Raw genomic sequence first — 21,888 nt, 5'->3', positions numbered from 1 at the left:
AGCATGTTAATGTGAGAGATTAGCATGTCAATGTGAGAGATTAGCATGTTAATGTGAGAAATTATCGTGTTAATGTGAGAGATTATCATGTTAATGTGAGAGATTATCATGTTAATGTGAGAGATTAGCATGTTAATGTGAGAGATTAGCATGTTAATGTGAGAGATTAGCGTGTTATTGTGAGAGATTAGCATGTCATTGTGAGAGATTAGCATATTAATGAGATATTAGCATGTTAATGTGGGAGATTAGCATGTTAATGTGAGAGATTAGCATGTTAATGTGAGAGATTAGCATGTTAATATGAGAGATTCGCATGTTAATGTGAGAGATTAGCATGTTAATGTGAGAGATTAGCGTGTTAATGTGAGAGATTAGCGTGTTATTGTGAGAGATTAGCGTGTTAATGTGAGAGATTAGCATGTTAATGTGAGAGATTAGCATGTTAATGTGAGAGATTAGCATGTTAATGTGAGAGATTAGCATGTTAATGTGAGAGATTATCATGTTAATGTGAGAGATTAGCATGTTAATGCGAGAGATTATCATGTTAATGTGAGAGATTAGCATGTTAATGTGAGACATGACCATGTTAATGTGAGATATTAGCATGTTAATGAGAGAGATTAGCATGTTAATGTGAGAGATTAGCATGTTAATGTGAGAGATTAGCATGTCAATGCGAGAGATTATCATGTTAATGTGAGAGATTATCATGTTAATGTGAGAGATCATCATGTAATGTGAGATATTATCATGTTAATGTGAGAGATTATCATGGTAATGTGAGAGATGAGCATTTAATGTGAGAGATTATCATGTTAATGTGAGAGATTATCATGTTAATGTGAGAGATTAGCATGTTAATGTGAGAAATTATCGTGTTAATGTGAGAGATTATCATGTTAATGTGAGAGATTATCATGTTAATGTGAGAGATTAGCATGTTAATGTGAGAGATTAGCATGTTAATGTGAGAGATTAGCGTGTTATTGTGAGAGATTAGCATGTTAATGTGAGAGATTAGCATATTAATGAGATATTAGCATGTTAATGTGGGAGATTAGCATGTTAATGTGAGAGATTAGCATGTTAATGTGAGAGATTAGCATGTTAATATGAGAGATTCGCATGTTAATGTGAGAGATTAGCATGTTAATGTGAGAGATTAGCGTGTTAATGTGAGAGATTAGCGTGTTATTGTGAGAGATTAGCGTGTTAATGTGAGAGATTAGCATGTTAATGTGAGAGATTAGCATGTTAATGTGAGAGATTAGCATGTTAATGTGAGAGATTAGCGTGTTAATGTGAGAGATTAGCGTGTTATTGTGAGAGATTAGCGTGTTAATGTGAGAGATTAGCATGTTAATGTAAGAGATTAGCATGTTAATGTGAGAGATTAGCATGTTAATGTGAGAGATTAGCGTGTTAATGTGAGAGATGAGCATGTTAATGTGAGAGATTAGCGTGTTAATGTGAGAGATTAGCGTGTTAATGTGAGAGATTAGCATGTTAATGTGAGAGATTATCGTGTTAATGTGAGAGATTAGCATGTTAATGTGAGAGATTAGCGTGTTCATGTGAGAGATTAGCATGTTAATGTGAGAGATTGGCATGTTAATGTAAAATCGGAGAGCCGAAGCCACGGGGAAAATAACAACTAACATCGGAAGGTGGTAGGATGGGAACATCACAGTCAGTTATGACTGGTTGATGATGTCCTTCCAATGGTTGCTGAGTGTGTACCCATCCTCTCTGTTGAAATTGTGTCTGTGTATGTATATGTGGATGGCTTCATGAACGAATCTTTGTTGATAGACAGTGGGCTTGCAAAGTACCTTCGTCTTAGAGAAATCAATATCGTGTGAGCCAACCGCGTAAAAAAATGATCAGCCACGGCTGAATTGTTGGTCCTACCGTGTTTAAAATCTGCCTCATGCTCACGAACACGGTCCGAGACATGTCGCTTAGTTTCCTCAATGTAACTACTGCCGCAGACACAACTTAGTTTGTAGACGCCAGGGTATTGTATATAAGGGATACTATCCTTAACAGATGGGATCAGATCACGAATTTTATGTACTGTGATAAATTGAGCCTGGATCTTGTGTTTGCTCAAGATTTTGGAAATATTTTTGGTGACCCCTGCTATGTATGGCAAGGCGATGGTTTTGATCGGGTCCTCAGATGGTTCTTTCCCAACGGTTGGGGTGATAGCTTTACGGATTGTGTGGTCCGACCATACATTCATCTTGAGAGCTTGGTGTACGTGTTTCAGTTCACTGTCTAGGTGATGATTGGCGTGTTGTTGTTGTTGTTGCATGGCCAGGATTTGAACCCAGGTGGCCCATGAATCGTCGTGCGGTGTGCAAACTACCACGCCACTCACTCACTTTTCTTTTTAAAAGAATCACTCTCGGATGTAATGCTCAACATTTTGTGTAGAATGCCAGCCGAAACGTCGTCATCTTCCCATGCTCTCGGCGACGGTAGAAACAACAAGAACAACTGCTTTTTATTCTCAATTAATACTCTCATTCCGTGCATAAGCTCACACCGATGCAGCACCTTGATAACTCCGACGCGATCCATCCGTTATTTATATCAGCCGCCGGGTCCTTGCTTGCCAGACAGACCTTGAGCCCCCCCCCCAGCCTCGGCACGCCGAGCAAGGGCAAGGCAAACAAAGGAGCGCCGAAGATCGCTATCGCCGCACCACTGTTAGTCACTATCCTCTTCTTTTCCCCTCTCCCTTGGCAGACGCCCCCCATGGGGGGCCCACGTCTGGGTCAGGGCACGTGGTCTACGCGGTGCGAAGTTGATCAAGGCCCCCCCCCCCAATCCGCTTCGGATCGGCGGGGAGATAAAACGGCGTCAGCAATGAGAAGATGGACTTATCGCGCGCGTTGTTTTGTGTGTTGGTGTGACGAAGGCGCGCGGTTACGCACCACACACACACACACGCGCGCTCGCTCTCACGCCCATGGCAAAGATCCCTCACCTTTGGCCCTGCAAACCGTAGGGGATGAGTGTGCCCTGGGCGAGCACCTATTTGACACGGTGGCGAGATGTTAACTACCTCGCCTGGTATACAGGAGGTCGGAGATCGGGGGTGGAGGTTCGATCCCGACCCTGACGCCTACTGTATATATTTCGGGTTCGTATGTCTTTCTCTCTCTCTCTCTCCCCGTTGTTTATACCAGGGAATTTGAAAAGGAAGAGGATTTGACGGGAGAGAGAAACGGTCAGGGGTGGGGAAAGAGGTGAAAAGGGGATTGGTGAAAGGGGGAACTTGGGCGGAGGTGAGGAGAGATTTCAGAAGACGTGGGAGGAGAGGGAGTGCCGCGGTTGCGAGATGTTAACTCTCTCTCCCAGCATACAGGAGGTCGTGAGTACGATCCCGACCCTGACACCTGCTGTGTATTTCGAGTGTGCGTTTCTCTCTCCCTGTGGTCGCGTGGATTTTTCCCCGGGTCCTCGAGTTTTCCCTCCACATTTAGAATCGACGTGCATTTATAATTTAGAGTATTTGAGCTATCATTTGTGGCCAGGTGGCTTCTGAAAAGGGAGCTATATAGCTCAGTGGGCCTTCCCTGTATAAATAAAGATAGTTAAATAGTTTAGTTTTAATAATGGTGAGGTCCGCGACACGTTCCAGCTGCCTTTGCCTCCTCCCAAGGCTGATGTTTAAAATGCTGCCCCCCCCCCGATCCCAATCTATGTGGACGAGAAATCACTTGGAATGATCTCAGAGGCAGCTTGTGGTACCCACTTCCACGGGGCGTTCTCTAACACCATTGGTTGCAAGGCTCTGTGAGAGATCCGACATGACGTGACACAACACACAAAAAGAGGGAAACACTTTATTTGAAGATTGGCACATCGTACGAAGTGTTGGTGTGGCCAGGTCCACGGCCGGCCACCTTTGTCTCCCCAGTCTCGCAGCAGGAATTAATTTAAGGCTGAGTCGACCTCCTGCGGGTCCAGGATAGGTTCAGATAGGCTTACTTGGCTTGTTGTTTCGATTTAAAGCTTTCGTGAGTGCAGGGATTCATCTTCTTGGTTCTTTCGGTAAAGTCACGTAGAATGGAAATAATTAAATAATAAAAATTTAACATAAGAAAATAATTCTCACGACGTTTCGGCCACAACGCAAGCAGCCGTCCTTAGGTGTAGAACAGGTCTGTCGAGAAGACGAAACGTCGTGAGAATTATTTTATTATGTTTTATTTGTATTATTTTATGATTTCCATTCTACGTGACTTTACCGAAAGAACCAAGAAGATGGCTTGTTGTTGTTGTTTTTGCGTGGCCAGGAATTGAACCAAGGTGGCCAGCTTCCCTAGTGCAGTGCGCAAACTGCCACGCCCACACACCGCGCACACTATTATTCTGTGATAGCACTGGTCAACACACTTTTTCTGGCATAAGGTATTCCAACGGTTTTAATGTAATTTTGGGGTGCTGATTCCAAATCTGGCATCAGTTTTTGTCTATCACATCAGGTTTTTGAGATATCAAATATAGCATTTTCAATAAAAACTGCAGAAGAAAAATATTAAATAATGTGTATATCTACATAAAATTATATTATAAAGACACTTTCCGAAAAATACAGCACCATATTTTAACACTAAAGCAGTCACTGACTCGCAACAACTTGCAATCATAAGTGACAGAGTTAATTTCGGGTAAAATCAATGAAAATGGGGTATGCCGATAGCATAAAAATGAGATGTGATAGAGCAAATCTGAGATCAGATTTGGGATCAGCACCCTGAAATTAGTCTAAAACAGCTGCAAAAGTCCAGGCCAGAATTTTTTTTTTATGTTGACCAGTGTAATACACGTTCTATTGAACAATTCATAAAGCCGTGAAACAACAGCTCGATAGCTGCACAAGCCTGCATAGTCAAAACCTAAGACTCGAAATCACCTGGAACGCGCCCAACATCATCGTACGTGCGACGATGCGTTGAGCTTATGTGGCTGCGCACGTGGCCCGCCGTGCTAATCGGAGCGCGACGCAGGCTCGAGACTGGATTAGGGCTTGGATGGGCCACCGCCGTGCATGGGCACAGGTGTTAGTGTGGACTTCTGCAGGGCTCCGTTGTCAAACGAGTGCAGTGCAGCAAGATCAATTATGTGCCCCCCCCCCCACGCCTCTTTCGCCAACCCCACGGTTGTGGGGTGGGCCCTCATCCAGCAGTGGAGCGACCAAAGCGTCGCGCGTGTGTGCACGGTTACACGATGAGAGTAGGACGGAGGGGGTTCAAGTTGCAGCTTCCAAAGCACCCACTATAACGCGCAACACGTGGGCCTTCGCGACCAATGTTACCCATAATAGAGGCGTGCTTCAGCCACACCGAACCTCACAAAAAAAATATTCAGGGCCTACCTTGGCTCCTCCCACCCTCAACCAGTATATATACAAGGACTGTTTTCTTGGTATTTCTCTCACTTGATACAGCTATCGTGTTGTCACGGTTCCACCTGAAGACGGAAGCTTGTGTTGCCTCCGAAACGTCGTGATTTTTTTTTTACTTTTACTTTTATTAATTTTAATTTTTTACCTACGTCACTTTACCGGAAAAAAACCTAAGAATATGAATCCTTGCAGTCACGAAAGCTTCAAATCTAGAGTTTTTTGGTGAGATCGTGTAAATATAAATGTGTCGTCAAACCCGCCGCCGCCACCCGACACAGCCAATAAGTAAGGTTTGTCACTGAAAACAAAACATGCGAACACTCTCCAACACACCGGCGTGCTGTGCTCGCAACGAATTGGCGCGTTTTGTTGACGTGACAATCGCCTTACTGAAGTGGCTGCGTAGGGCGGTGGCGGGTTTGACGACACATTTATATACTTACGCGGTCTAACCCAAAAAAACACCTCTGTTATGGATAACACGCAACCTTCAGCCCCCGCCCCCCTTGCCCCTCCCCCCTCCGTGACCTCCCAACGAGCTCATATCCAGCTCACTTGGCGGGTACAGGCATGGGAAAGTGAAATTTGCGCGACGCCGCCAGTCGCTGGCACGCGGCCATAGTTACCAGCGCAGGAGTTGCACTTTCAATAACACATTCCTGCGGAGGGAGCTGGTAGGAACGTTGGGTTGCTCGGTCAATGGCCAGGGTCAACGGCGGCGTGGTGCATGCTGCAAATATGACCGACTGTGAGGGCGGGCACAAGCCGGCGTGAGTAGGTTAAACGTTGAGTTTTATAAGGGCACCACGGGGTGACCAGCACCTCCCCCACCAAGCCCCATCCCTCCCACCCCCCACCCAGCCCCACCCTCCCCACCCAGCGCCTCCCCACCCTCCCCTCCCCACCCAGCCCATCCCCACCCTCCCCTCTCCACCCAGCCCCACCCCTCCCATTTTTGGATGCACGACGGACGGACGGACGGACACAATAATCCCCTGTGGGCTGGTGTAACCAGGAGGTTCCTACCAGTAAAAGATTTGACTCTCGGCAAAGTATTAAAAAAAAGCGACATACCGACATTCAACAAATTCGTAAATAACACCGTGGCCTTATAAAGGGTATACATATATATGTGTGTGGCGACGTTTGGGCAATCGGACCTTCTTCAGGGCACGTCCATCATGAATTCTCTCTCACGGCTTTACTCCCAAAATGTCATAATAATAAAGAATGTTTTACATGGGGTAGGCAGTAGGTGGCAGCCTCTCCATGCTATGGGAGAGAAACGCGAAGACTCGGGCCCCACAGGTCAGTGTAGAGGGCAGCGCAGAGGAGGGAGCAGGCGGGGGGGGCAGGATAGAGGGGGGCGGAGGGAAGGAGAAAGTGGATCAAGTAGCCCCCCCACCCTTCCTCCAATCGCTATTGAAGGTCTGCCTCCCCCCACCATGCACCAAAACATTCTATAATTCCACGGTGACTCAATTCTAGCCGCATACCTTACACGTTGGTCCTTGAACCATTCATTGGACACACTCGGCTTATCGGTAACACCCAGGGTGACAAATGCTAACAATGATTTTCTCGAAACCTTTTATCTTCAGATCACAGCTCCGTATGATAGCAAGGTCGCAGTGGTAGATCTTTACGAGAGAAAAAAATGCCATTAAATACGGGTACCGAGGTATATATATAATTTGGAGGGAAAAACTAACGTGATCTAAATCATCCTCAGAATATGAAAGTAGGAAGTGTCTTTGGACCAGACGGTAAATACGCTAAGATGTTTGCCCAGTGGACACAGACCGTGGTGAATGCTGGTCATGGTGAACACTGCCCATGGTGAACACTGCTCATGGTGGACACTGGTAGTATTTGGCACTGCAGGTGGTACCGACAAAACTCTTTGGGTCTTCGATGAAAGCCAATCCTTTTCACATTTAAAAATGACAGACTGCAAACGCGTGCGTGTGTGTGTGTGAGCCCATCTGGGCTTCCACACTGCATCTCGCAAATCAGATGCACACTTTCATGCGCATGCCCTGGGAACAATCTGCTAAGCCGTCCCAGGGACGTCAAAAGTCCGTTACGTAATAATTCAAAAACATAATCACCATACTAATTCAACCACTCACGACAATGCATGGACAGAGTCTTTGCCCTTGGTCTCGGTTGAGGCACCCCGGTCTCCATTGAGTCTCCCGCGATCCGGTGAGCCAGCCGATCTCGGCTGAGCCACTCGGTGACAGTTAAGCGATGTGGTCTCGGTTGAGCCACCCGGCCTCTGTTGAGCCACTCGCTCTCTGTTGAGCCGTGCAGAAGTTAATCCATCCCACCGATCAAGAGATCGCGCTGTCTCTCTGGATACGGCAGAAGTGGGTGATGTTCTCTTTAAATTTGTATTCAGTTCCGCCGTCAACAAGGTCACAGCAGTGAACTTTGCTCCTACTTAACTTTGCCCCTCGAATCCCTGGGGCCCCCAGAAATGTTGGCAGAACTCCAACAGGCACCACCGCCAACACCACCACCACCACGACCACGGACCGCTGTGTATTAGAAGAGTGATTTTTTTTTTATTAAGCGACACTTTGCATATTATACGGTACCACAGGTACATTCGGTGAGCGAAGATGAAAAGGCACAGAGTGTATTGGACTAAGTCTGACACACTCTACACGACGTTGAAGGACAGCACACGTCTGTACACGAGAAAAGCACCATACCAACAAAGGGGGAGAGGCAACCTACAATCATGTCTACGTGTTTTCTTATCTCTTATATTATCGTATATATTTATATATAAAATCAATTTCTGTTCGATCTAAGAAGATTTCTTTTTTTTCTTCAAAATAAATTACAATAAATTAGGAAAATAAATTACCGCTTGGAGGGTTACATTTCAAAATAAAATAAATCGGTCCTTTGCATTCTCTACGCCTCTAGAACTACTACCCACTAGAATTCATAAGCGTTAAATTAGCTGCGACGGCATTAACTTAAATCAAACATTTTTTTAATACATATATAATCACCCGCTAAAAATTCAAAGATCGAGCAAAGACGGACAACGAGGTTGCGGTGATCCTTACAAAAAAACGGGGGAGTTGTTGCACGAAAATCCGGGGAGCAATTTGTGAATGAAAGCAGCGGTGCGGAGACTCCGGGAACGCCTTCGACAGCCTTGGGCCCTTTGCGAATAAACAAAGACGAGGGATAGTGCCTCGGTAAAAAATAAAATAAAAACCCGTGCCAATTAACCCAACAGCGAGAGCACTGCACAGTAGCGAACCCAGAAAACACGGCAGTAGGGAGAGAGGGGGGGGGGTGTGGACGAACTCGTCTCGTCCTCACGCTCGCTCACTCGCTCGCTCGCTCCGACCGCCTTGCATATTGCTGCGTGGGCTGCTCGCGTCGAAACCCCCACGCCCCCCCCCCCCCGCGATTTTTCAACTCCAACAGAGCGCGCGGCGGTGGTAGAGACGAAAAGAATTGACCCGCGCGCTAACAACCCCGGGTGCCAGCACGCGCGACAATCACATTGGCACAATACTGCGAGGGCAAAGCGAAAACGCGTCGCTCGGGAGGAGCACGAAAACAAGAAACGTGAACATCGCAGTGGCCTCACAGGAAAGAAAAACAAGCCACAGAGCTGTCGTTCTGTTTTCTTCCGTCGCGTCGGCACGGTTCCGTTTTCAGACTTGCACCTTAGAAGACAAGGTCACGGCACAGCCCTGCGTTTCGCTTGCTCACGTCGCTACTGGCAGAAGGGGCCTCGGCTAACGAGAGGGATTCCCCAGCGCCGCTTGACTACCCCAGAGGGGTAGTTGGCCTACTCTTCCACGATGGCCGGACGTCTTGGAAGGCGTGGGAGAGCCCGCCCACGCTTTGCCGCGACGTAACGGCGATCGGCGATGCTGTGGCTTTAGTGCTGTGCCTGTATTCGCGTTGTTACCGGTTGACTTGGGAATATATTTTGTACTAGCTCCTTCCGTCCCGGCGCGGAATGACGACACACTCGAGCTACAATAACAACAAACAACAACAAAAATACGATAGCATCGTGTTTTTTTTTCTCTGCAGTAAAAGAAACCGGATCGAGGAAACAACTCCAACGACAGCCGTTGTCTGTGTGTGTCTGTGTATGGGGGGGTGCTTTTACCTTCAAGTTAATTTCTTTAGCGACTCTTCGAGATACACGCCGCTGGGTGTTGTACCCCCCCCTCTCCCCCATATCGCAACAATACAAAGTGTCCCCCCCCACTACTTTAGGGATGTACAAAGAGAATAGTAATAATCCGTGCGCGTACAAAACGTTCATTATCACGCACCAGCCCACCACCCCCCCCCCCCCCCCAAATATTATCAGTCGCTCTACAAAACATTTCCCGCCCCGTGAGTTTCCCTTCGCGCGAAGTAAAAATGGTTCGTAAAAGATTGGCAAGAGAAATATCGTCTGGCCGGACCCACACAGCCCACCCACCCACCTACCCCCAAACCGTGTAAAATACTGTTGTGATGCATAGCTAACCACACCCGGGCGTTCACGGTAATATGCCTTTAGAGCATTTCCATTAAAATAATTTCTATGAAGAAGGCACCAAAACCACTTAGGTCAAAATATCAGGAGCAGACGAGAGAGAGAGAGGGGGGGGGGGGCTGTACGGAAAAAAAACATCACACGAGTCACCCTTTTTTGCGTGAGGCCGGTTTACACCACGGACGCAAATCTGCGCGACCGTAACTACAATATATTATTAATAAATACCAAAGAGGATTTTTTTTTCTATTTTTCCATTTGCGACCATAGCAACAAGGAGAAACCAAAAAAGCCAAAAAAATTAAAGTACGCAAAGATGAGGGCTTTTTTTTGTTGTTGCCACACTTTGCTACGATTTAAATTGCACACGAAAACAACAGCGGCGTTTGCGACCGATAAACAAATGCCAAACCCCCCCCCACCAACCCCCCCCCCCACCGAATGACCAGTGTATTGTAAAAAAAATCCAAAGCAATCAACTACGTCAACTTTTATTTAAGCTTATCGTCAGAAACAAGCAACGAAAAGGCTTTTGGCGTCCCGTTAAATGGGCCACGTGTTCACCAAAGGGGGTCCTTCCTTTTCCCTGACCTTGTATTGCTGCTGGTTTCGAGCCTCAGCCGACAATCCCAGCTGCCGCAGAGGCAGACTGCATCTTAACGAGCAATAAATCTGACAAGCACCATCAGCCCACGCCCGCGCGCGCAGACACACAGACAACCTCGCGCGCGCGCACGCACGCACGCACGCACGCGCAGAGACGCACGCGCACTCCAGGCCAACACCGCATGATGTGTCCACATGTCTCCCAATTGTTTTTTGTGAGGGAGGGGGAGAAGGGGTTGAGATGTGGATTTTTTTTGGGACGTAATAAATTATCGTAACAATGTTTAGGTAGCACACGTGAGTAACGTGTCACAGGGTTAATGCCGTCATGAGAAATAAAAATAGGATTTCATCGTCATCATTAGCAGTCGTGACCTATCCGCTGCTGGATGAAGGATCTTCTCTTTCCCCAAAGCCATCTCCATCTCACAATCCCCGTGATGTTAACCATCCACGTAGTTAGTAACAGCACACGGGTCAATTTCATCACTCCATCACAAAGATGGTCATGTAATTGCTCGAAAATGTTATATTTTAATTTATTTATATAGTGCGCGGGATATTTTCCGTTCACCGTTTTATTATCGTCGCCGTCGTTTTGTATACCGCATACCGACACGAATGCCCCCCCCCACCCCGCTTACGAGTATGGCGTAAACATGGAATGTCGGCTTCGTGGGTTGGTGGTGTTAAAAAATATTTTCGGAATAAAAAAAAATTGAGTCATTGAAAGTAATTTTGCGAAACACTTTTCCGTTGATGAAGAGATAATGGGAGCGGAGACCGTCAGCGGTTGATAGATTTGCAGTGCAGTCGAAAGGCAACCTCTGTCTTCCGAGAGCCTAATTAGGGGCTTCTAAAAACGGAAATTGGCGATCTTAAGCCACCTCATAGTGAATGTGTGTAGAGTACGACCCACAGGCACATAACAGAGACATTGATCCCCCATATAGCCTCCAACGGGCTGTTAGGGCAAGTTCTGCGAGCGAGCACCGATTATTGCCGACGTGGGGATTGGATGGCCAGCACCACGCCCTGTCGTTGTCTCCCCAATGCTGATGTTTACACGCGCACACTCCGTGCAAGGTACCTCTTCTTTTAGGGCCGAGTTGACCTCCGGGGAGGCCCAGGACCGGTTCAGATATACATCACCGACGTATGGCTGTGAGCGGGAATCGAACTCGGATCACCCGTTTCGTTGAGCGGTGCGCTAACCACTGCACCACCGCTCCCCACAAGTCACCACACGCACACACAAACGCAACGAGAGCTTGTCAAACCCTTTCGACACTATTCTGTACGGCGTCTTGAGACTCGCTTGTATTTAGATGTGACACGGATCAAAATTGCGCGTTTCAGAAGGGACAAAGGAGTGTTGCAAACGAGACGGAGCAAGAGGTACCACTGGGACGGGGCAGCAGAACGAGTCAGAGACCCGGGGGGTGAGATGGGAGGACGCAAGGAAACGAGGATGCGAGGGCAAGTCGGTGTGTGACTGGAGAAGAGGTGCAGAATAGAAGCTCAAGGAGGGAGACATTCTGACCAGCTGACTCCATGCAGCATTGGGACCTCGGGCTTAGAAGAAGCTCTTAAGTCTAAGGATCTCTCTGTAAGTCTACGTAAGTGTATGGATCTCTCTGTAAGTCTACGTAAGTGTATGGATCTCTCTGTAAGTCTACGCAAGTGTATGGGTCTCTCTGTAAGTCTATGTAGGTGCATGGGTCTTTATGTACGTGCGTGGGTCGCTGTGTAGGTCTACGGATCTCTATGCGAGGACGATGGAGGGGATGGGAAGATGCGTAAGAGAGATGCTCATGACTTCTGGCTTCGTGTTCATTGTTTTGTGATGAGAACCCAGCACCTGCCAAGCCGGTAACATCCATAGCGTCTCGATTGCAAGGACAAAACGTGAGAGAACTGAAAACCAGTGCGGCGTCTACAAATCTGCCAAGCTACGCTGCGGGACCACAAAAGATGGCTGATGGGGAGGCCTTCATCCAGCAGTGGATTGATCATGGTCACCGCCGCTGATGACGACGACGACAAAGATGATAACGGCGCTTGTGGGGGAGACGGATTGTCGTTGGAGTCAGCGACAAGGACCCTGGGAGTCGGTGGGGCGTCCACGGCGTCCAACGGTTTTTCTCGCGGCGCGAGAGATCCTTCGCATATGCTCGGGAGGAACGCCGTCCCTACACGTCTCTCGCCCATCTGTCCCCGCGTCCCCAACGCCCACCACCACCCCCCTGCCACCACCGCCACCACCGCCGCCACCCAAATTCCCCCAACTGCACCCCCTCCAACCCACCCACCCACCCCCATCCAATGTAAGTCCACACGCGTTCACGTCTCTCTCCCGGGGCACCCCCACCCCCTCCCACTGGCAAGGGGCCAGACCCCTCACCTGGCCAGACAAGGCTGCCACCACCACCGCCGCCGCGCTAAATCGTACCCATGGGGTGGGGGCCTGGAGAATTGGGAGAGTGGTGGTGGTGATGGGAGGGAAGGGCTGGGGGGGGGCCGAGAAGAAAGGGGGGGGGGGTGTTGGGGGGGTGAGGGGATGGACAGAGCCCACCACCCCAGGGAGGGCATTGTGTGCAGGACGCGACGGCGGCAAGATAATCGGCCGCAAGTGATTTAGATTTTGACATCAACACCAACAATTAGGCGACTGGCCACACTCGCGCTGCACAATGCACTCTGATAAATAGGCGAAATTTTTTTTCTTCTTCACTTAATGGAGAAACATTAGCTCCCGTTCGAAATTGGCTTACATTTATTTTTTGTCGTTGCTCGGAATTCATTTACGGTGCCGCACAGCGCACAACCACAGCGACGATCGGGAAGAGTAACCTGAGGACGCCCCAAGAAGGGCGGCTGCCCTGCTTGGCGATTCCTTTGTTAGAATTCAACACAGCCAATTCCACGGCGTGGGTTAACGAGGTTGTGCTGCCCCGGCTCCCCTAATAGCTCCGCGCGGCGTTTGGCACCAAGTCCGACGTTCCGCGCCATGGGCTGGTCAGCTTCTTCGGCTCTCAGAACGCGGAGTCGAAACGTCGAACATCGTGTCGAACAACAGGCGGGCGTACACCCCGGTCGATCGGAGAGCCGCGCGGCCAATGTTTACCATCGCCAACCGCAAAACACCAACGCGGCAAGGCGCGAGCGGCTGTCGCTGCTGCTTGCGGCGGGCCACGGTGCGGACTTGCGCCCCGGTGCGGGGACGCGGCCGCGTGTTTCACCAACAGGGCCTCCAATTTAATTTTCGGGCTCGTTACGCGCACAGACGCAGCAGCAGTGGCCTGATTGGGGTGGAGGGAGGGGAGCGAGGGAGATGCAGGAGGGATGAGAGGGAAGATTGAGGGGGCAGCAGTGTGGGGGGCAGTTCTATGTCTCCTCCATCAACCCCCTCCCACCATCCAACTCCCCCTCCCCCTGCCATTATTTCTCCTCGCAGCCCCCCCCCCCACAGAAGGGTCCGAGACAAAAGTGAGTGGAGGGAGTGGCGGCGCGCGTTTTGCGTTGCGGGCGGGGTGGGGGGCGGACTTTAGGGACGTGGATCATCGCCAACAACAGAGAGACGACGCGGGCGAGTGCCTCCTGATCCGTGGAGGCGTCGGTGGTCGTGACGCGGTGGTGGGGGGCAGAGGGGACGGGGGGGGGGGTTGCGGGGGAGGGGGCAAGTTGAGGCCACCGACTCAGGCGCAGACGGGGGGGGGGGGGGGCCTCATGACTCAGACGAAGACGCACTCGCAACAAAGCGCGTTGGCGCGGCGCTAAATCCTCGTCGCGTCCACGGCGCTGCGCACGCGCTCGTGTGCGTGTGCGTGCGAACGCGTGGACGCACAGCGGTTAGCGGGCTGCACCGAGAACCTCGTGTTGGCCGCGAGCAGGAATCACTCAGGGAGTCAACACGAGCGACGATTATTTGAACCGGTCCTGGGCTTGCCCGAGGTCGACTCGGCCTCAAACGGGTACCTGGTGCGGTGTGTAAACTTTGTCACCGAGGACAAAACGGGTGGTCGGGCGTGATGCTGGCCGTGCCGGTCCTTCATAGGAGCTCGCTGACAGCCCCAACAGCCTGTTCACACTTGACTTAAAGCTTCCGTGACTGCAGGAGATAGAACAATAATTATTTTATTGTTCTATCTGCGTGACTTTACCGAAAGACCCAAAGAATAATCCTTTGTGCGCGTGGTGGGGAACACTCAAGTTGTGCGGCTTCTGAAATTGAACGCGGCTAACCGCTTGGTCATACCTTTTATCATTCTGCTCAGTAAATAATAAACAGGCAGCACCCTCAATTTGCTTAAAGGGTCGCAAGTAATAATTTGCGACGCATGTTGTGCGCATGTTAATATCATCGTTGATATTTTTCACCGTACGCGAAAAAAGGAAAAACAAATTCGTGCGAATTCAATTAAATTGGGAGTGCACGCGGAGCACACTTGCGGTAAGGCCTCTTTGCGCAGACTCATCTTCACACGACGGCGGGGGGCGGGGGGGGGACACTTTCCCCTCCCTCTCTCCCCCCGAAACAAAAATATTTTCAACAACAACTCGCACATCCCCCCAATTGCAGCTTCAGAAATCAAACTCTTGCAGTGCCTTTTACCCCCCCAACCTCCCAACCCCCTCCCCCCAACTCCCCCTCACCAGCCCCCCCCCCCCCCCACTTGAGTCATTCCACATAAATAAAAACAGTCCATTCGCGCCACGGCCACAGCCACCGATGGCCTCTCGCCGCCCGACGGCATTCCCGCGGAGCGTCGCGCTTGTCGGAAGTCCCGCCTGGCAACGGTGGCACCGCGCGCAATAGGCCGCCGCCACGTTTACCTCTCGGGGTGGGAGGGGGTTGGGGTCGTGTGCGCACCGCCAACGTTGGCGGCAACATTTCGGCAAACGTGCGGCAGCGTGCCGGATAACGTACCTCCAAGTTGCCGCCAACTTGCCGGCAAAAGTACCGCCAACGTGCCGTCAATGTACCGACAACGTCGTGACCGACCGGGGCCACCGGCTCGACCCACAGACGGCTCTCTCTCTCTTCCATTTTTCCAAACACGAGTCCAATCTTTCGCAGGGTGACGCACACACCCCCCTTGCGTCCTATGCAGAACCCTAAATAGTTGTCGTTTGTTTCCGTTCTAAACTCGCCCCGCAGTTTTAATTGCTGCAAGAAGAACACAAAATGTATTTTCGCCGCCGCGGTCGTTTGAACACGACCGTCACCGCCGACGCTGTTGTGTTTTACCGAGTAACTTCTCGTGGTTCGTTTCGGGGTTTCTGTGACGAGGCTGAACAAAGCCGGCGGGGGGGGGGGGGGGCTTGTTTTGTTCTCCCTCTCTCGAGAGCACGTGGCCAGCCAGGCAGCTTGCACTCACGGCCGTCACAGAGTTTCCCCTCCTGCCCCAGCCTTGCGGGGGGAGGCGGTGGTGTTGGGGGGGGGGGGGCATTGGTGGGGGGGGGGCGCGTCACCGCCGGAGGTCACTGCAGGAGGCTGTCCTGCGAGCAGCCGGAGAGACGGAAACCGTCAGGGACCTCCGAGTCCATCTTGCAGATCACCTTGTAGATCGCCTTCTTCCACGACGGGTCGGCGTCCTTCCCGGCGGTGATGGCCGTGAAAAACTCCCGCAGCGTGATCTCGGACACCTCCAGGAAGCGCACCGGCACCTGGGCACGCACCGGCACGCAGATCGATGCAGTCGATACGTTACTCGCTTGGGAAGAACATTATGTCCATATATTTTTTTTTAAGAAATTATAAAGTATAAAAACTATCAACGATTTTTACGTTACCAGGTAAGGTCCACTGAGTTATATAGCTCTTCTTCTGAAGCTACCTGGCCACAAACAAAAGACCAATGAAGTGGCTTATCGAGTAGAAATTTATAGCAAGCCAAATAATCTGAACGCATGTTGATTCTAAATGTGGAGGGAAAAACCGGAGGGCCTGGAGAAAAAACAATTCACGTAACCAAGGGGAGAACATGTAAACTCCAAATATACAGGAATCGGGGTCAGGATCGAACCCACGACCTCCTGTAATACCAGGCGAGGTGTCCATACATATCAATAACGCCCACCCCCGACTGGCAAACGAAAGCCAATTTGCAAGGCCTACACTGTGAATGCCTTGTTCCACACAGAGACAGCTGCCGCTGGCAGTCCCCCGCAGCAGGGCATTGCGATGGTTGAGATGAGATGCGACGCAAAGCGCTTTGAGTTGCTCACGCATTTAAGCAAACTCCGGGCATCGTCACAGCGGCTTTTGGATAGCCATCGAACAAAGACGGTCACCGCATCAAGCGCTTTTAGATGTGCTTCTGTGGCCGTCTGGAACGCACTTTTAAATCTCAATTGAAAAATAATTTCTTTAGAACTGCTTTTTGTGTTTGTGTTTGTTGTCCTTCCCCCACACCTTCCATTAGCATGGTTGGCTAGGTACGGTGCGAAAGAAGTTCAACATACATAAGCAAGAGCACTGTACATGGAAATCCTAAATCCTCACGTAATAAAGGGGCGAGATAGGTCTTAAATTAAAGAGGGAATAAACATAACGTATAGCTGTCATGGTCAATCTACTGCTCGACGGACACAGCCCTCCCCGTGCCATGTCAGTCATTGGGGTTTGTTTGGCCATATTTCTACAAGCCAAGTCGGTGCCAGTTGGTTGTTAATTTGGGCCGGTAATCGAACTTGGGTCGCTGGGTTCATAACGTGTTCACAAGCCACTGTGCCAAAAATAAAAGCAACAATGGAATTAAATCGGAGGCATTCCACGCGTCTCCGCCGGCTGATAATGTGTAACTTATTATGACTCACGACCACATAAAGCGCCGAAATAAATAAATACAACTTCGATTTACGTTGCGGCGGAATGTGACCGCATCTCGACACGCAGTACAGTACAACAACAACAACAAAACTGGGCCAAATAGTGTCGCCGCAGTTGGATTCCATCTCCGGCGACGGCTGTTGAAACGATGTGGGGCAAAGTTTCTCAAATCCCTCCAGGCAACCTCTGTCCATCCCGGCACGGCAAAACAACTATGGCTGGCCGCGTGCGGTGGGCTGAAGTGTGGCTTTTTCGCTCACGTCTGGCCAACGTGGAAGAGTAGGCCAAGTAACCCTCCCCAGAGTTCGCTCGAGCGGAGGCCCTTCCGCCAGCAATGAGAAAGCAATTGTAAGGCCGTACCTTTACCGTGCTTTCATAGCAATGCTTTCACATGAACACTCAAGGTATCATGATGCACCCACCTCCCTACCCACGCCACCAACCCCTTACCCTGGTGATTCGATACTTTTTATTTACGATACCAGTTTCAATGATCTTTCTTAAAAACATAATTTTTTTACTTTAGATTGTGACGAATGTGAGCGGCCTCCAGTGGCTGCAGGGTGAATCTGTTACAATGAAAACACGCACGAATCAAAACGCATCGATGTCTGTGTGGGCGACGCGCGCACATACGCACCGAGGGCTTCGACAGACGATATTCGTCGCCCGAATGATGAACAACAACAACCATCAGCTGTTACCAGCCACGAGGGTTTACTTGCTGTACCGCACTTACAAACCGGGCGCAGCGGGTGACACGCAGGGGTACTCCGCTACGAACCCAGCGAGCCAGAGTTCAATTCCCGGTCACGACTATGTCAGTATGTATGTTGACCTTCTTCCGCACCGTACGTAGCCAACCGTGCTGATCGGAGGTGCGGCGTCAGTGGCGGATGAAATCGCAGCTGGGTACGAGCCACCGTCCCTTAACCAACGCACGTTCACCAGTGTGGGGTGAAGTGTGGTCAAACAACCCCGATGAGCAAAACGGGATGGGAATATCTTCATCCAGCATTGGATTGATAAAGGGCGGTACACGCATGCAAACCGAAAAGCCACGCAGCAAAACCAAAGCTTCCAGAAAAGCGTTGACCCAGTTGCAATGCTGTCAACATCAGCCAATGCATATCCACGTGCACAGCGACGCGTCGTGACTGGGTAACACGCGGCTCACGCCTCAGTGGCAAGGTTGCTCTTGGCAGCGGCACACGGTCGCTTGGTTTAAACAACGAAACCCAGAACGGCCACGAGATGGCGGTACAGAGAGCGGGTTTGTGAATCCATCTGCACATTCCTGCCCCATCGTAATTTCCAATAAAATATATATCCCTGCACCCCCCCCCCCGCCAGGTTTCCACAACGAAAACGGAAATCGGCCAAACACCCCAAGGGCAGGACTCCTCCCCCCCTTCTTGCGGGGTCGCGAGACTCTTCCTCGACGTCGTCACAGACTCCGCGAATTCCGACGGCGACCTTTGCCCCCCCCCCAGCCCAGAGGCGGTTGAGCAACGCCCCGTGCCCCCCCCCCCCGCCCTGTTCACGCGTTTGCTCTCCTCCCCGCGCTCTGCCAACGCCGTTCGACAACACGTGTTCAAAGTGGCAATAACACGCGATCCGCACGCCCGCACGAACGCCCCGCCCGCCGATACTCAATATCGCGGAATGCACGGGTATGGCACTTCGGGGGAGGGAGGGAGGGAGGAGGGGGGGCAGCGCGATGGCCAAACCCAGACGGTTGCAATTTGATTTGCGGGGTTTTTGACGACGGCAGCGCCGCAAACAAGGGGTCGCGGTGCGCCATCTATAACGGGGGGAGGGGGGGGGAGCAAATCTCTACAAGTAGCGCGCAGGGTTGCCGCAGGTTTGCCGAGGCACACCGGACAACTCCACCCCACGTGGCGGAGACGCCGTCAGGCAGCTCAAGGGTTAGTGCATTTCTTTTTTACTACGACTACCACTACTACTACCATCCTCGAATCTTAACTTTTAAATAACTTTGGCGCGTCTGAATGGGGGAAGGATGGACGGGGCTTATAATTAATGCAGTGTATCAGATAGAGTGCCCTTGCACTCCTGACCTTCACATCAATGAGCGCAGTCAAAGCATGTTCAAAGTGCCCAATGTAATATTCATGCAACAAGCAAGCAGAGATCAAGGCCCTGTCCTGGGGTAAAAATACAAAAATGCTGTACCAAATAAAGAACGGGGAGCAGAGGAGTGGGGGTGGGGGCAGGGAAGAAGAGAAAAAAACAGGGGGAGGGGTGCGTGCGGAACGGGAAAAAAACAAAACTAAAGGCGACTCGCATTGAAGTGAGCGGCAAAAAAAAATGGTGTTGGGGGCGCTGGCGAGAATTAGGAACGACATCGCGCGTCTCCAGCGCACGCCGCACTCCCCCTCGCTCGCTGTTGGCCCGCCATGCGCTCGCCGGCGCAGTAATCTGATTTAGACAGAGTGATCAATAGTGCTCTGGGCATTGCGAAACGGGGCAGATGGCAGCAAAAGGGGGGAGAGAGAGAGACAGAGAGAGGCAGAAAGGGGTCAGAAATGATACGCCCCAAAACCCACTGCCCTGGTCACCCTCGACCAGTGGCATTGACTCCAGGCATTGTCCGCACGCCAGCCAGGAGGCATTGCCATGCAGCTTAACCATTAACTCACCAACCTCCTCCTCCTCCCTTCCCTTGACCTTTTGTTTCAAACGGGCATATGTTAACCTTTCTGCCATTTCATTAATCTGCAGATGCCACTCCAGACGAGTAGGCACCGCACGTTATGCCGCGGAATTGCTTTTGTTCACGTGCCCAACGGCTAATGACGGCTCACAAATAAACGCCGTCACAGCTATCACCACCGCCGCCACCGCCGCCACTCGTCGCAAATCGTCGCAAAACCTCCCGACTCGACACTGCAACAGTCGCGTCGGAGGCTCTGACAAAGTTGCAGCCGAAGGAGAAAACCCCAAGTGTTCATCTTATTGGTTCTTTCGGTAAAGTCACGTAGAAGGAAAGTAATAAAATAATAAAAATAAAACAATAAAATAAAATAATTCTCACGACGTTTCGGCTACAACGCAAGCAGCCGTCCCTTCTACGTGACTTTACCGAAAGAACCAAGAAGATGAATCCCTGCAGTCACGAAAGCTTTACATCGAAATAAAAACCCCAAGTGGTTATCGCACAGCGGCGGAATTAACGGTGGTGGTCAGACACAAGGGGCTTCGATGCAGCTGCAACAAACTGGGTGGAAAGGGGACGTGAGGGGGGGGGCAGGGGTGATGGGGGTTGGAGGAGAGGTGGCTGGGGGAGATTTGGGGGGGGGGGGGTGAGGCAGCAGCTCATTTCCCCGTCCACGGACGGCTCCGCCCCTGCCACCCTGTCCCTTGCGCGGCTCACGGAGTTGGGAGTGGTGGTGGCGGCGGTGGTGGCCAGCGCAAGGAGAAGGGTTAAAAGCTGCCAGAGCGGAGCAGATGGCAACGCGGCGCACGGCAACCTTGATGCGTCCCGACGCCAGTGATTGGTGTCTGCCGCTTGTGCCGACAGAGCGAACACAGCCCGGAGGCGTGATATATATAAGGCCGTTACTGTGAGCTAAGAAAGATCCACAAGGAGAAACGGGACAGGAAGGGCAAACGGGCAGCCACGCGCAAGCCAAAGAAAAACGTGTAATTTTTAATAGCACATTTTTTTCTTTCGCCACTCAGTCCAGGCGATTGTTTTGCAATTCAAAACATTCCAGGCTCTATCCGTGCAATAAAAGACCGCCTTGGCCCTGGTCATCCAATAGAACAAAGCGGGCCCTTGTTTACACGCAGTTTGCAGTCTGTGTGTAGCATTGTTCATCGTAAGTTTTTCGGGGCGCACAACTCCTTCAGTATTTATGAGTCTATTCGGCTTCTGAAAATGGCAAACAATAACACTCCATCATCACGCCCCTTAAGGGGGTGGGAGAAGCCCTTGGAATTTTTGCCTCCATAGCCGATAATTGTGGGGGAAATTACCATGGCCTCAATGGATAGGAGTTATATGAAAATGGGCAAATTCAAATTAATTAAGGCCACACTTTGCACGCAAACTGAAGGTGTCCTTGGGTTCGAAATGTAAAAAAAAAAATTACGCAATTTTGCGTCAAATGTTCAGAATAGTTTCTAAAGGGTTTATTCAAAACGCGCCCCTCGACGTTAATTGCTCCAAACCACAAATTGACGCTTTACAAATGATGATGACACTTTGTTTCCTCCATAGAAAAAAAATGTTGACGGAGAAAAAAGTTCATTATCATATTATTATTATTTTTACCAAAAGTGACATCGCCCCTTATAGGTTCGGACAGCGCTTCATTAAATCCTAGACGAAAATGTCAGCATTGGGAAAACAGGTGTATTTGCATATAACCTCATTTCACAAACACACAAATCTATTAGAGTGGGGAAGCAGATGTCAGAACCTTGGAAATGGCCCATTTAGAGGTTCCACGCAGCACA

The 21,888-nt window shown here is 50.3% G+C and overlaps 1 protein-coding gene across 1 annotated transcript in view; it reads right to left on the bottom strand.

Moving 5' to 3' along the window:
* Nucleotides 1-16,001: 16,001 nt before the first annotated feature.
* LOC144729770 (prospero homeobox protein 1-like) overlaps nucleotides 16,002-21,888 on the bottom strand; it is a 53,403-nt gene continuing 47,516 nt past the window's right edge. The window contains exon 5 of the mRNA XM_078610253.1: nucleotides 16,002-16,238. Coding sequence (XP_078466379.1) covers nucleotides 16,053-16,238 — 186 coding nt within the window. The 3' untranslated portion in view covers nucleotides 16,002-16,052. The remainder of the gene's footprint in view (nucleotides 16,239-21,888) is intronic.

This window comes from Lampetra planeri, chromosome 33, assembly GCF_965212315.1.
Source record: "Lampetra planeri chromosome 33, kcLamPlan1.2.h2, whole genome shotgun sequence".
NCBI lineage: Eukaryota > Metazoa > Chordata > Hyperoartia > Petromyzontiformes > Petromyzontidae > Lampetra > Lampetra planeri.
The sequence above is the reverse complement of the archived record's forward strand: the minus strand, read 5'-3'. Positions and strand labels throughout refer to the sequence as shown.